This window comes from Agelaius phoeniceus, chromosome 2 (assembly GCF_051311805.1).
Source record: "Agelaius phoeniceus isolate bAgePho1 chromosome 2, bAgePho1.hap1, whole genome shotgun sequence".
NCBI lineage: Eukaryota > Metazoa > Chordata > Aves > Passeriformes > Icteridae > Agelaius > Agelaius phoeniceus.
This window is the reverse complement of record NC_135266.1, coordinates 20,461,192-20,476,424: the sequence shown is the minus strand read 5'-3', so window position 1 is coordinate 20,476,424 and position 15,233 is coordinate 20,461,192. Positions and strand designations below refer to the sequence as shown.

Sequence of the window (15,233 nt, the reverse complement as noted above, 5' to 3'; positions counted from 1 at the left end):
TGCGTGTGCCTGAGCCCATATCCTATAGACGGAGGATGCAGTCACATGATTGTTACTGCTTCCTCCCCATGACATCACTGCTGCTGCAGCCATACCACCCGAGGAAGGATGCTATTAAAATCACTGGGATTGGCCTAAATGATGTTGCATTGCAGGTAAGCAACATAATTCTTCGAAAAAAAAAAAAAAATAATTTGCCAGTTGCTCTTGTGCTGCAGTCGTAGAGCCCCGGCTCCGTCGGGCAGACTTTGTGCTGGAAAATGAAGCAGCACATTTCCTCTGCAAGCAGAGGGTTTGCAGGTGCAGAGGCTGCCTGCTGGCTCTGTGCTGATCTCCCGGCTGGCATCTTCTGTAAAAATGCTGCCAGATGGAGCTTTATAGCTAAAGGAGGCCCTTTGTTCCCTGTACTTTCCGATGGCTCCTTCGGGTGTCTGCGGAATTCTGTATTTACGTGAGCAGCCATCATCATTCAGTCGTGCAAAGAGAGCAGCAATAGTGTTCTGCTTGCATCCCCTGCCTTTTTTTTTTTCCCTGGATGCTTAAAGGAAGTTGCTGTTGTGTCTAAGCTTATAAAGGAATGAGGATTAACTTGCTTGAGGGGTTAAGAGGTGTATGTGGGAAAAGAGGCTTTTCCTTTATTGTTAATTTTTGCTGATGTGGTTTCAAAGCACCTAGTCCGACAGGTTTCCTGCATAATTTGCTGTAGTAAAAGGTCAGTTTTTCCTTGCCCTATATAAATGTGAAAAATCCTTTTCCAAAAAGAACGTAGGAGACAACAAGCAGATTTTTTGCTCCTTTGCAAAATGCCGATCACCAAAAGGCTGAAAAATCCCAGGCAAATTGTGCTTTTGGAAATATTTGTGGAAGCAAAGTCCAGAGTCTGTTTTCCTGGTGTGGGTATTTAATTATGTGCTCTGTACAAATACATGAATATATATCTGTAAAGGAAAAAAATGGTGACTCTCCTGTGGGGCTTTTTTCTGTATAGCTTTTAAAGTATATTTTAGTGTTTTAAAATTTTTAATTGTTTAGAAGCTTTATTCTATTACAAATGTTACGGTGTGAGAAACTAATTTTGAGCTAATACTAGTCAGAAAATAAAATTATATATTTTTTAAAGAATTGTGATAAATAATTCTGTGCCTTTGCCAGAGAACCGAGGATGACTAAGCTGCAGCTTCATCAGGCAGAGAGTCAGGTGACTTTTTACTCCTGCTCTACAGGAAGTTTTTTTTTATTCTTCCAAATCCTGTTCTTTGTTCAAATAATTTGTTCCCACTATTGGAAAAATGTGAAAATTTGGCATGCCTAGAATCTCTGTGTTCTCACCCATACATTAAGGGGGGATATTTTGGATCGCCTGTGCTGAAGCAGATTGTACATCCTAGGGAGGGGTGAATTCTGGGTTCCAGGGATCAGGTATGCAGTTGTGTCAGGATCAGAAAATAAGGTGTGGTGGGAGTGAAAAGTAGATAATGAATTATTGAAGTACAAAATTACAATGTTTTTTCCAAACTAAAAAGAAAAATAAATTCCAATTTTATTTTTCTCCAACAGAACCTCTCCTGTCTTTTCAAGGCTGAGCCTCTAAAGCAATAGAAATACAAACCTGTTGCTGCATGAGGTGATGGGGGCGGGGGGGAAATTGCATCCTGTCAGTGCCAATGCTGGGTTTCTTCTCCTTGGATCCCTCTGGAGTCCAGGCTGGCTCAGTTCTCTCCAGCCCTGGCTGTGAGCCAGGCTGTGCCCTTGCCCACCAGGATCACTGGGGCTTGGCTCTTTGCCTGTGCAAGGAGCACAGCAGGGCTGCCACGCTCGGGTTCTACAGGTGTGAGGGGTTCCCCCCTCCCCTGGATCCTGTGGAAATGTGTGCCAGGCAGGGGATCTCCTGCTCCCCCAGTTTGAGTCAGACATCTTCTGTGCAGGAAGAAGGGCACCAGCCTGGTATGTGTGCTGCAGGCCTTTGGAAATCAAGGATTTAAGTGCTCTAAGAGTTGCTTAGCATAGAAGAGGGATCCAGGGGTCATCCTCAGCTGGCAGGGGCTCTCCCTGGCAGCACTGGGGTGTCATGCCAGGGCTCCAGCACATGGCTGCAAGAGTGCTCAGCCCCTGTGCCCATAGGGGCCTCTCTTACACCCCTTGTACCTTTTCAAAGGTAGTGGCTGGAAGCTTTTAAACAGGGACCAGAGGAGGAGGAGGTGGAGAGTGTTGACCCAGGGTTAGAGAACTTCCTATCTGCCTGAACAGAACAGGCTCCTCTGGAGCACTGTAACCTCTGGGGCTGGGAACTGCTTCATCATGAAACTGTGGTTTGCTGACCTGGGGAGCAAAGTGAGCAGGATTGTGACTGTAGCCAGGTGCTATAGCAGGGAAAAGGGGATGCTCCCAGCCCCAGGCTCCTCCACAGCCTAGAGGCACCTTGCTTGTGCTGAAGTTTGGTGTTGTGTCATGTTCAGCCTCTCTCAGGCCTGAACAGCTCCTAGCTCAGCATGGTGCTCTCAAAAGGGTTGTGGTGCCCAGAGGTCCCAGTGCTTTTCCTGGCTGCTTTTGCCACCACTCTGCAGCTTTCAGGGTACCCAACAGGGGTGTGGGGTGTTTGTTAATTTTTCTTCTTTGTGAGAAGTTGTAGAGAAAGTGTCTTAATTCATTTTTTGTGTGTGCATACATACACACCAGGTGTTGGTTTTTTTTCAGCTTTCTATATCTCTAGCCTGGCAAAACTAAAAAATTCACACATGATTATTAATGTCAAAGAAGAGACTATTCTGGCAGGGTTACATGAGGGTGCTGATCCTAGAACACTTTGAACATGTTGCTCTTAAGCATCAGCCCAAGGAAAGGGTCTCCCCATCTTGCAGAAGCTTGCTCTTAGGGAATGAAATAATTTGTCTGTAGCTGTGCAGCCCATAGGCATCAAGGGCAGCAGTGAAAGCCAGTGCTCTGTGAGCAGGAAAACATCACCCACCGTCCTGTGTAAAAATGACTCACAGCCTCTGCCCAAATCACAACAAGTGACATGCTAGAACAGATGAATGGCTTTCCCAATGTGGGTTTATCAGTTTTATTTCAAGCAGAAGGCTCAAAAAGGTTTTCAGTGAGAGATGCATTGAATGCCATTGAGCATCCCATTTCAGGAAAGAGAGGTTAGGAGTAACTGTGTACCAGGGCACCTCCCTCCTGACAGTGCAAATCTGCTCTCTCTGAACACATTCAATTTTTCTTTTTGCAGTTCCAAACCTGGTTTTCCCCCTTAATCTTAAAATTTTCTGAACGAAGAGGCAAAGAGCAGCACTGGAAATCTGGTGCTGCAAAGCTCAGCTGTGTCTGACATGAAGAGGAAAACCCTGTAACACCCCTGACTCTTCAGAGGTGGATTAGAGCTCTGTGGCAGTAAAAACCATGGATTCAGAAGGGAAATTCTCCCTCTTTTTTGTGAAGGGGACTTGAGGGAAACCAAGAATAGAAACCATACATGCTCCTATACTGTTAGGGCTGGTTTCCAGGGTGTCCTCTCTCCTGAAATGTAGTTTCTTACCCAGAAGTTGAAGGCTTCCAGTGTTTTACCTAATCATATCTTGTTTTCTTCAAGAAGTAAGGGGGTGTGGGGTTGATACAGTTAATGAGGCTCATCTGCCCAAACTTCTGGGCTGTTAGCAGCGGAGCATCCTTTAATAGAGATGTTTCAGCTCAGTTTCAAAACTGCAGATGAGTATTCCAGAGGCAGTGATGCTTCCCTCCTGCTTTTTCCACAGCCTCAACATCTGCACTAACAAGTAAATTTATTGGAGGGACCTTTAAGACTCACTGGAAACAGAGATGTGAGTTTAACATTTTTTTATATAGAGCCAGTTTTGGCAAAAATTCCATTTGGACCTTGCAGGGAAAGAGCTGGGATTTTTTCCCCCTTTTCTGACATAACTGAGCAGCTGAACTAATTTTGCTCAGACTTTCCAAGAAAACTTAAAGGGGGAGCAGGCACATGGTATTTCATACCAAAAGAAATTGTTTTCTAGAGGGATAGGCATCGTGGGAAGGAGCAGGGGGTGGGATGTTGGGGTGTGGTTTACCCCTCAGAGGAAGAGAATCGAGGAGAAAAGGAGAAGAGGGAGTTTGGCTGTGAGGGAAGGCTGGGAAGCCCTGGTGGCTGGATATCAGCTCCCACCCATGTCACCCTGAGCCTCCCTTTGCTTGTGCTCTGTTCTCTGCTGGTGGCTGAGGGGGGCAGCTGAAGGCTGTGCTTTGGTCAGAGGAGTGCCTCAGTTTTCTGCCCTTTATCCCAAACGTTCCCTCCTGCCTTTCCCTTCTCTCCAAGGCCCTCTCCCCTGTGATCTGGTGCCCTGTGTTTTCTGAGCTCTGCTGTGGCTTCGTAATTTTTTCCATGGAGGTTATTCAGGGTAAAGCTGCACATCAAAGATGTGACTGTATTTAACTTGACCACACTATCATAGCTGGAAACTCCACAATATGTGGTGGTGGGGCCATACAATAAAACACTGCAATATTTGACTGTACTGTTTCTGATACTGCAGCCTGCCTGTGCTAGTGTGGTGAGAAACTGAGGGTTTGCAGAGCTATTTACTTGTGTTTGGAGGCTGTGCAATTAGTCCCTGAATTGTAGGAAAGGCATTTGCCAATTTAAAAATCTTGTCTTTCCTCTATATTTTCTCAATTTATAGGGATTTTTTCCCATATTATGTTCCAAAAAAGAGGCTGTAAATGGATTCAGCATTTTCTGCTTTTTCCAGGAGTCTGAACTTGATTACTCTGGTTCAAGGCCATTTTAACACCTTTTTATATACTTCATCATTAAGACAGAAGGTCAATAACTTGTTTGGCTTGTTCAGTCTGAAGCTTCTAAATTGAATAATCTTAAATTGCCTGTAAATATTTTTCAACCTATAGAAAATTACCCATTTAACTTGCTGGGGATTCAGTCTGCTTGCTTTAGCTGAAAACTTCTTTGTAAAATCACCACCTCACAGCATCTTCTTGTTGAGAAGAATATTTGATAACTGTTTCCCTGTCTCCTATATCACACATTGCCATTTCTAAATCATCTTCTACCTGGCAGGTGGTGGAAGGGGAATTACATCCACACCACCTTGGCCTTCCTTGGTCTCTTCTCGACTAAGCAGAGCTCAGTCTCTGACCCCTCCACAAAAGACATAATCATGTACTTTTCATGTATGCCTTTCATGGTGACCCTGTTAATAATCTTGCTCACTGCCTCCTCAGCTGTCAGGCCCATTTTCTCTGGCCAGGTGGTGCTGGAGACCTGTGGTGTAACTGTGCTCAGCTCTAGGAACTTTCTCCCTCAGCCTTACTCTCTTAGGGCTCCTTCTGAACCCTTGCAACCTGAGCATTCCCTGGTTCTGTGACTCAGCTCACTCTGCAGGCAGCACTGGCCTGTTTGCCTGGACTCAGGCCCTGTGAGGAGAGTGCTCTGTGTCCACCTCTGTGATGGGTCTGAATTCCTTGGGAGTGGGGATGGATGGATGCTGGCAGAGCACCCAGCTCTCAGGAGGAGATGCCTTTGCCTGACAGATCCCTTTGAGCAGATAAGGCCATGAGGCTGGGCCACCACTCTTGGTCCTTGCAACAGTCAACACAAATATTAGGGACACAGAGTGGCAAACCACCTGCCTGTGCAAAGGGACTGCCAATGTGAGGATTGCCAATAAAATTGCATTGTTCATTACTGACTACTACAGAAAATGAATCCCAGGGACTTTCACAGCCCCCACAACCCTTCATTATTGCAGTAACTGCTGCCATGTCATGCACATGGACACATCTCATCTGAGCAGCAATTCAGGTGAGTGGTGGGCTCAGCTCTGGTGGAGTCAGGATTGGAAATCTTTGTGTCTGGAGTGGGATCTCCTCTGTTTTGTCACAGTGGATGTGTTGGTACTAGAGCATAGAGAAGCCCTGAGGCACACCGTGATCTCCTTTGGTGTGTTGGCTAACACATGAGACATTTGTTAGAGATGGAACAGGTGATGCTTTGAACACCCTTAGAAAGACACTCCAAATGTGAATTGAGAAACTTGCAATTGGCATTTAGGCTTTTGCTTTCTTTTCCCAGCCCCTTGCAAGGCTCACTTATTCCTTATGCCACAGCAGAAGAGAGGTATCCTTTGCTGCCTGCATCCTGTCTGTGTCACATAGCATCCCCCCACTTCAAGGAAAACAGCAAAGCATGTAGGTGAACGTTTGTCTGCTAGAAACATTTGAAGTGTTGAAGTAATTCAGTAACTGTGATCTGTTGAAAGTAACTTGAAACTTGTTGGAATTGCATTAAAAATCATACTGCCTGCCTCAGTGCAATGTATCCAATTAAAACAGAAAACAGGATGAGGAGAACATAGCATGGAACTAGCATGTCTAGGAGCAATAGGCCAGGGCCAAGAGTTTTCCTTTGATGAGTGTTCAGCTCATTGTTTTCCATCAGGATACTTTTCAGCCTCTTTGAACCATGGGATGTTTTGGTCTGTGCTTGCCATGTCAGATACATTTCATGTCTGATCAGTCAGTCAGCATACTACCTAGAATGTCAGTTCACTGATAGAGCTCTTCTAGCTGTGGCTTTACGTTTGCACGTGCTGTAACAGTGCTCTAAAGCTGAGTTTGTCAGCATTTTCACTGTAAATGTGATTTATTGCTCTTCTCTAAAACTTAGCAACAAACTGATCAAAGTCAAGTGAAGAGTTTACTCACTGTGAGACTTGCAGAGAAAAAAGTGATCCTAAATATGATAATACTACTACCTTTTGCTTCTTTAGAAAATAACAAAAAGGGAGTAAATGTAACGAGATCTTGTGTCTATGTAGTACCAGCTGTGCTTGTTGGTGTGTTCTGGTCCATCAGCAGCTCCCTGTGTTTGCACCCTGGCTTTTCTAGTTTGTTTGCATGAATCTCTGCTTTCTTTAAGTGTTCAAAAATGATCTGGTTTCCCACAGTCATAAAGCTTAACAGGCTGATATTTGGACCCTTACTTCCAGCTTGCTCTCATACAGCTCCTCTGATATTTGTAGGGTAACTAACTCATTCTGGCTTCAGAGTTCTGTGCACCAAGCACAGCTGGCTGGGAGGTCAGGGACTGACCATCAGGTTGATCTGGCCCAAGATTTCTGGAAGATGTCTAAGGTTATGTGGCAGCCAGGAAAATCTCTATCAGGAGGCACAATTGTCAGTCCAGCGCTGTGGCCTTTTTTGATTTGTGACTCAGTCCCTGCCAGGACTGCTGCATCTACAGGATCACAGTAGTCTGGCATGGGTCTAAATCCAGGGAAGTCTGCTAATCAGAACCCTGTGAGTTCCAGAGACTGTGGTTCAGTCAGGTTTCTTTGTTTTCTAGTTCAGTTTCTAGAAAGAACTTGTTTGCAATTATTAAAGCAGACTGTTGACACACAGTGTTCAGTTGTAGATACTGTAAGCTAGTTATTAAAAATGAGTGCTCACTGCTAAGGCTCTCCACTGTATTGTAGGGAATAAAATGGCTGATGGAATTCAAAGTGGATAAAGGGGAAAATGTCCCTAAGAGATTACAGAATGATGGGCTCCAAACTGGCCACTGTCTCTCAAGGAGTCACAGCAGATTGCTTAGTGTTGGATGTCTGCCTAGGAAAAGCTGGTGAAATGCCAGAAATTATTAGGAAAAGACTAGGCAGGAAGCAGCCCTTGCACAAATTATGTTGCATCAGCATCTGCAAATGTAGTGGAAAGGACAGCAAGGTTGTCTAACTCATGGAACAGTGAAAGGACAAAATACAAATGTTAGACAATTCCTCAGAAAGACTGAACACCTTTCATTGTGTACAATAAGCTCTGTCAGAGCATCCAAATCTCTCAGATGCTCAGGTCTGAGGAGCTGCATTTGTAACTGATTCTGCATGTCATGGTATTGCAATGCTTTCTTTTGAACTGGTAGTGTTGCACTCATTAGACCAGATTAGAAGATGTCTACCTTTGACATCTCTTTCTGATCAATAAACAGGAATTATCCCTTCTGGGAAGGCACCTCTTTCATTCTAATGTAAATAGTTCATTTCCTGTCATCAGCTGTGAAAGGAGTCTAGGTTTTAGTGTCCTGGCTATAGTGCAGATTTCTCATGCCAGATGAGACAACCAGCACCATGGCTGTTCATGCTTTTGCCATCATTGGGGTGTATTGCTGCAGTACTCCTGGCTATAATTCATGTTTGGATGAGGTTAATTTGCCCTTAATTTATGTGTATTAAAATATCTGTAACTGATTGATTGCTGTAAGGCTCCAGTTCTGCTGACAGAACTGAGATCATCTCTGCAAGCTTCACTCAGAGGGCAAGTTAGCTCATCCTGAAATAAACCTTGTAAATTATTACAGATGCCAAGGTAAAATGAGAGAAATAAATGCAAAATAAAAGAGAAAGAAAGGGATACTTATAGTGCTTGGTGATAGGATATAAGATGGAAACTCTGTAGTACTCAGTTCAAAAGTGCTGTAGCTAGGTTTTATTTACTAAAATTTGTTTTGCATAATCTGATATCACATCTCTGCTTTCAAAAGCCTAGTACCTGAAGTGAACTTTAGGCTGGCAATCATCCAGTTCACTGCAATTCCCAGGTACTGGTGTGGTACCTTGAGTTCAAAGTTTGTTTGTTTTCTTAGTCTTCCATGGCCCTGTGGTTTCTAGCACATTTTTCCTCTCCTTGGACATGTTGTGTAGCACGTATTTTTGGGATAGATTCAGACTGAGATTGTAATTATCCTACATACTTGTGGCCTGGCCTGGTATTATCCATCACAATACTGTCATGTGCTGGGCATTGACAATATACTTAAAAAGCTATTTTTTACATGATATAACTAGCATGATGGGTAATTTTCTTGTGGTATGAAGGAAAACTTGCCAATGCTTTCAGTTTCCAGAAGTTTGTTTATTTAGCAGAGGGTGCTGCCTTGTGCAGGCAGACAGTCTGAGCTGCACGTTCTTTACAGGTCCTTCTTTGCTGTATGGAAATGTGAGAAACAACTGCTCACTTGGAAAATCTAAAAAGCTTTATTAAACCTTAACAAAAATACCACAAAGGACTACATAAGGAAAAAGCTGCAGTGCTGGGAACTACCCCTTGTGCACACCACGCATCTGGTTCATGTTCAAGATGGATGCTCAGTCCTTTATACCCCTGGGGGTTGCACCAGCCAGCCCTGGCCCCTCCCAAAGTCTGTCAGTCAGCTCTTCTTTGCCATTTATCAGTGCAGACTGCTTTCTTGTGACCTGATTGGAGGTCAGGTGTTGCCATGCTGCACCCCCTGAGCACCCCCAAGCTTTTCCATTCCCAGCTGCCCCATGCAGGGGACACCTGTGCAGCTCCTTTGTACCTGTGCTGGACAGCCCCGGCTGTCTGATGGCAGCAATACAGCAGGGAAAAGGAACCATGGGGAGAACAGAGGACATCTAAACTACAATAACATAACTATGCAGCACTAAAGCTTTTCTTAATATTCACACAATAGTTATCTTTTAATTGCAAGAGCCAATCATCTCATCCATCTATAACAGGAAGAACTGGGTGAAGCAAATGATCTGCAAAGTATCACAATGCTAAAAGTAATAGCATGGTCTAATCCTTTCACCTCATTTCAGCTTCACTTTCCAGTCCTCGTGGGAGACACTGGGCTCAGCATCCCCCTGCAGCTTCAGCTCCTGTAGTCAGGCACTCATCCCCCTTCAGATTCCCATTTCACTCAGCCACCGTGGGATCGTGCTCTCACCTGCTTGGCGAAGGATTGCTGCTCTCCATTGCTGCTCTTCTTAACTTCTGCTTTTTAAATCACCCAAACTTTGTGGCAGCTTATTTGTGCTCTGCAGTGCTGCATGGGACACCTGCTCTGCATTGAGTTTCCTTCCCCAGGCTGTGATTCACTATGATTCTCTTTCAGACAAACACATCTCCAAGCCGTGGTGCTTGGAGATTACTTGATTTCTGCATTTGAAAGGCTTCTCTTAATGGTATAATGGTGACCTGCTGGTTGCCTGTAAGATAATGCTTTTCTCAGCTGCTTGTGCTCAGCACATTGTCTGTGTCACCCAAAAACCCTACACAGTGGAGAGCAGAGACTGACAAAGCTGAGTATTCATACTTATTACATTGCTGAAGTCCCCACTAAGGCAAAAAAATTACCCAGTGGGATTTCAAGTAAGACAGATGAAAATGAGGAGAGGGGAAGAAAAAAGACACCAAGTAAAGACAGCTGAACAGAGTATCAGGACAGTCCACTAAAAGCTTATCTGCTACATTTTTGCCTGTTCCAATTACAGAGTTAGGAAATTTCCTCACAGTTTCAAAGATTCAAATTCTTGTGAAATTCCCATTTCTATACCTGGTGGAACAAAGTGGGCAGCAGTCATTGGTGCTGTGCTGGCCTGGCCTCATCAGTGACCAGCAAAAGTTACCTTGTGTCAATCAAGGAGCTACAGGCTCTGCAGGATCTGTTCTATACAACCCCTAAAGTCTGTGTATATCCCCATTCTTATGGGTGTTTTCCTGTTTTTCCCTTGTAACTCCATGATAATAGATTTTTTTTAGACATACCATTTCAAATTACAAACCCTAGGTATTCCCTGGAAAACACTATTTCCCAGGCATCTCTTTTAGGATGTGTGGGACTAATGCTCTTTAGAACAACACTTTGTTAAGTGATGTAGAAGTGCACAGCTGCCTCCTCCAGTCCCAGCCCAGGACCCCTGCCCAGCTGCTGGAGCCCTCCTGGACCTGGCTGCCACTTTCTTATGTGCAGATTGAGCCAGCAGCTGAGCCTGTATCCCAGAGGCACACACACAGTAGCTCTCCAATTAGGGTGAGTGGTGAGGTCTGTTTCTGCTCATGTTCTTCATGTTTGCTCTGTCAGGTTTGTGTCTCTTGCATATCTTGATTCTGGTTTCTCCTCCTTTGCCCATCTTATTCCAATGTCCCTGAACAGACCACCTTGCTGGAACAGACATTCTTATACTCCAACGTGCTCTCATCCAAGTTCCCATCAAATGCCTCTTCTAACTGTTTGTTTTAGTTTGGGGACAGGTATCTTTTATTTCCTCTTGTGCTTTAGTAGGATATGTGGCAGATATTTCTCCCTCTGCTTTCTTAAAAGCAAATATGAAGAGTTTGTGTGTGCTGCCCAGGACTACTGCTCATGCTGTCTTGACTTCCTGGCTTGTGGAGGTATTTAGAAAACTTGGTTCTGAAATGCCTGACAAAGCTGCTTGAATTTATTGACAAACTTGCTTTTCCTCTACACACAGATCCTAATATGGTCAATGCAGGAGACATGAATGGTTCAGGCAACCTGATGGATTTTCTGGATGAGCCTTTTCCTGATGTTGGAACTTACGAGGATTTCCATACCATCGACTGGCTGCGGGAGAAATCGCGTGACACGGACCGCCACCGCAAGGTACCGGTGTCACAGCCCGGGCCACAGCCATCCTGGCACTGACAAAAGCAGTGGTTTTCCAAAGTTACTGCTTCCTACCTTCTTGCATGACTTGAGGAGAACTTCTAAACATGTAGATGTGGGATGGGTTGAGGAGAACTTTTAAATATATGGACATGGGATGTCCTGAGTTTGTAAGTATGAAAGGGCTGCTGCAACTTAATGAGCTGAGCATCTCTGAATAAATTACTAGGACTGAAGGAAGTAGGGAGTAGAGAAATGTTATGTGCCATTTAGGAGTTTAATTATTTTAAACTTTGTACTCTAACACTGTCAACCTGAATCAACAGCACATCTACATGTGTGTTTAATTTCAGATTACAAGCAAAAGTAAAGAATCCATATGGGAGTTCATCAAGAGTTTGCTGGATGCCTGGTCAGGATGGGTTGTGATGCTTCTCATAGGACTACTGGCAGGTATGTATGTGTTAGTGCTGCAGCTGTGCCTGAAGCATCTCACTCCAGCTGCTGCACCACCATCTGCTTCTCTTTGTACTTCATTGTCTCTCTTCATTGATGTTTTTTGTTTTTAAGCTAGAAAGACAACTTTGCATTCATGCAGTTATGATTCTAAATAAAAATACCCCCTTGCAAAGTCTTCTTTTGAGTGCTGACCTAGAAAAAATGTTTTCACCATCAGAGGGATTTTTCTATTGCTTTGGGAAATCTGCATTTGAGTGCTTCATAACTCAATGGGCTGCTTTGACTTTCTGAATCTTCGCTTTGCAGAAGTCAATTTTATTTTAGGATTTTTTTTTCTTGTCATCACTTTAATTCTGCAAGTCAAAAATATGATGTGGGGAAAATATTGGTTGTGGACACTCAAAGGGGGGCTTTATAAACTGCTATTTCCTCTGGGTTATCTTCTTTATGTATGCATGAAGGCAAAATGCAGATTCAGACTTGGGTTCAGATCTGCTTCCAGGCCAGACAGATATTACATATTCAGCAGCCTGCTCAAACTCACATGGCAAATTCATTAACTTCCTCAATTGTTCCTGTCTTCTCCTCAGTTTAGCACATCTTCCTGCTTGGAAAGCTCCACTTCTCTGACCCAGCTCAGACAGCTGCCATTTTTTATGCTTTTTCAGTGATGTCAGGGTGCTCCTATGTCATGCTGCTTGGTGAAAGCACCATGTGAAGTTTCCCAGTTTCCAGGGGGTGATGGGAATTTCCTGCTCAGCATCTGTCAAGTTAATATGTCCATTACAGTTGTTAGGAGCTTCAGAAGCACTGGTAAAGTTCTTGAGAAAACATTTCTGAAGTGACATGTTTGGCAAATTATGTGATTTCATAGACATGTAATTGTTTCCATATAAAGTTGGTTGGGAGAGTGAGATGGGAAGAGTCAGATAGATTGTGTACTACAGGGCTGCTGAGTCCTGCCTGAAGGCCAGGGTTGGTTTCATCTGGGATGAAGAATTCTGCCTGCAAATGAAGTTAGAGCAAGCCCTTGAGGGCTCTAGTGACCTCAGTAATCCTCCCCTCACACAAAGAATGTGGTAAACATGCACACATTCCCATTTTAGTATAAACATCCCAGAAGGTTGTATTCAGTTCTAATTTGCAATGAAACCTCTTGCTGAAATCCTCAAGGCTGTTAAAAGCCAGAGTCACTGTCCTCTGATAAGCCCTAACACTGATATGCCCAGCCTGGGAATGGGGGTTGAGGGTCAGCTACAACTGAGATCTGGCAGCTTTTGCAACCTTTCCAACAACAAGGGTGCAGACCAACATGTTTTACCTCAGAGAATCAAATCAGATTAGTCAGGTATCTTAACCAGATTTGGGGAGGGAGGAGAGGGTGGTGCAGTCAAGAGGCACTTTGTGTTGTTTTCCTCTCTTTGTAAAATATTGCTTGTTCAGAGAAGAAAGTGGCATCTGTATGATCAGATGGGCTTGCATGGACCAGCCTGGCTCCCCCATGACCCCTGCTCTGCTGAACAGGCAGAAGCTACTCCTGCTCCACGGGGAGCGGCCTGGCTCCGTGGATGGACCCTGGGTGAACCCTTGAGCAGCTGGGTCCAGGCATTACCAGAAGCAAGCAGAAAGCATGGCAAGGAGTGGGAGGGAAAGGGAGAAGTGGCAGCAGCAGTGCTCAGGACATCAGGGTCCCAGGGAGCATTCTGCCCCTGCTGTCCCTGTGCTGGCCATGGAGGACAGCAAGATGGGACTCTTGGCAAGAGGCTGCCAGGGGCTTCCACAAGTTTCCAAAAGCACTTGGGTCATTTACCCAGGCCCAGGAGTTTAAATGGAGTTAACTGATCTAGAAGCCTCAATCCCATCAATTTGGTAAACTTTATCTTTCAGATTTTGGAACTCCTAAAAGGCTGCACCACTACTGCCAACACGATCCAACAAGGCCAAAAGGAGCAATCCTTGTTCTCCAGTGCATCTGTCCCTGGGCCCTGTTGCTCTGTGCATGTGTAGCTGCTTTGGACGAGTGAATATTGGTTCTGACTTGCTAGAAAAAATGGATTTTGGCCAGATTAGTTTTCAGTTGATTTGTGGGCTCAGCAGTGCTAGTCACCACAGAGCCATGAGCAAACAAAATATTGCTGATGGAGGCAGGAAGGAGAGGATCATCCTATTTGGCAGTATGATACCTATATCATATCATACCATACATCTATCTATCTATCTATCTATCTATCTATCTATCTATCTATCTATCTATCTATGTATTTTGTTGGTTTTGGACTGTCATCAAACCTGCCTCCTTTGTTAGTCCCAGAAAAGAGTAGGTGGGAAAGGGATGTCTGGAGGGAGTTCTGCTCTGGCTTCCTGCTCACAGCAGTGCCAGCTTCAGGGTTACAGATAGCACCAATGTATATTGAGAATGTAACAGCAGCCACTGGGATCATATCATAGTTTTCTGTGTGAGGGTGGACACATAAATTAGCCTGAGCAGAGCCACTCACTGCCTCCAATCTGTGGCAAGTACCCACAGGACCTTGAACATCAGGCTGGAGGGAGATGATGGTAAATGACACAGTCAAATGGCAGGAAGGGCACTGAGGAGCTCCTGGAAATGAGACTTTGATAGCCAAAGCCTGCTAATTGCAGAGAAAAGGGAAGGGACAGTAAAACCCACAAATGTTTGGTGAAGACTGTTCAGGTGAAGACTGTTCACACAATGGTCTAGAAAAGATATTGAACACTGCCTGGGCCTGTCTCAGTCAGAGTTTCCATGCTTTCCTCATATAAAGCAGTGCATGGAGAATGAGCCTAAAAATTTACATGTGGATGCCAAAATTTTAGGCATTTGTTTTTAAGGAACTCTTAATTTTTGCTGGGTCCATCCTGCCTGCAGACCAGTGGCTGTTCCTAAGCCTAACCCTTACTACTGGCCAACTGAAAACATATGCTCTTGATAGATGATCAGGTGTCTGTGTTTTCTAAAGCTATGTTACAAAAAGTGCCATTATAGTAGTGCTGAAATGCTCTGAGGCTGAGGCTGGATGTGCAAGAATTCCCTTTGTAATTCTGTGCTGCACCACTTGGGTGATGCTGTTTTCTGACACAGGTGCATGAGGAAAACTATCTTTTCAAAGCAAGTCTTTAACATTCTCATTAGGGCACTGTAAAGGAAGAATTTGCCATCATCAACAGAAGGAAAAGGAGAGAGGTAAAAGGCTAATATCTAAAATGAAGTTCAGCATTGTCTGGCTTTGGAGTACTTCGTTATTTTCCATCCAGGCAGGAGGTTACATGGAAGGGGAAACAAAATCAGCTCCTTTGATGGGAAAGCAGGGAG

At 44.4% G+C, this 15,233-nt stretch overlaps 1 protein-coding gene across 1 annotated transcript in view; it reads left to right on the top strand.

Moving 5' to 3' along the window:
• The window catches only part of CLCN4 (chloride voltage-gated channel 4), a 42,104-nt gene continuing 26,871 nt past the window's right edge, over positions 1 to 15,233 (top strand). Inside the window, exons 1-3 of the mRNA XM_054628098.2 lie at positions 1 to 155; positions 11,286 to 11,437; positions 11,794 to 11,893. Of these exons, the coding sequence (XP_054484073.1) occupies positions 11,294 to 11,437; positions 11,794 to 11,893 (244 nt within the window). The 5' untranslated portion in view covers positions 1 to 155; positions 11,286 to 11,293. The remainder of the gene's footprint in view (positions 156 to 11,285; positions 11,438 to 11,793; positions 11,894 to 15,233) is intronic.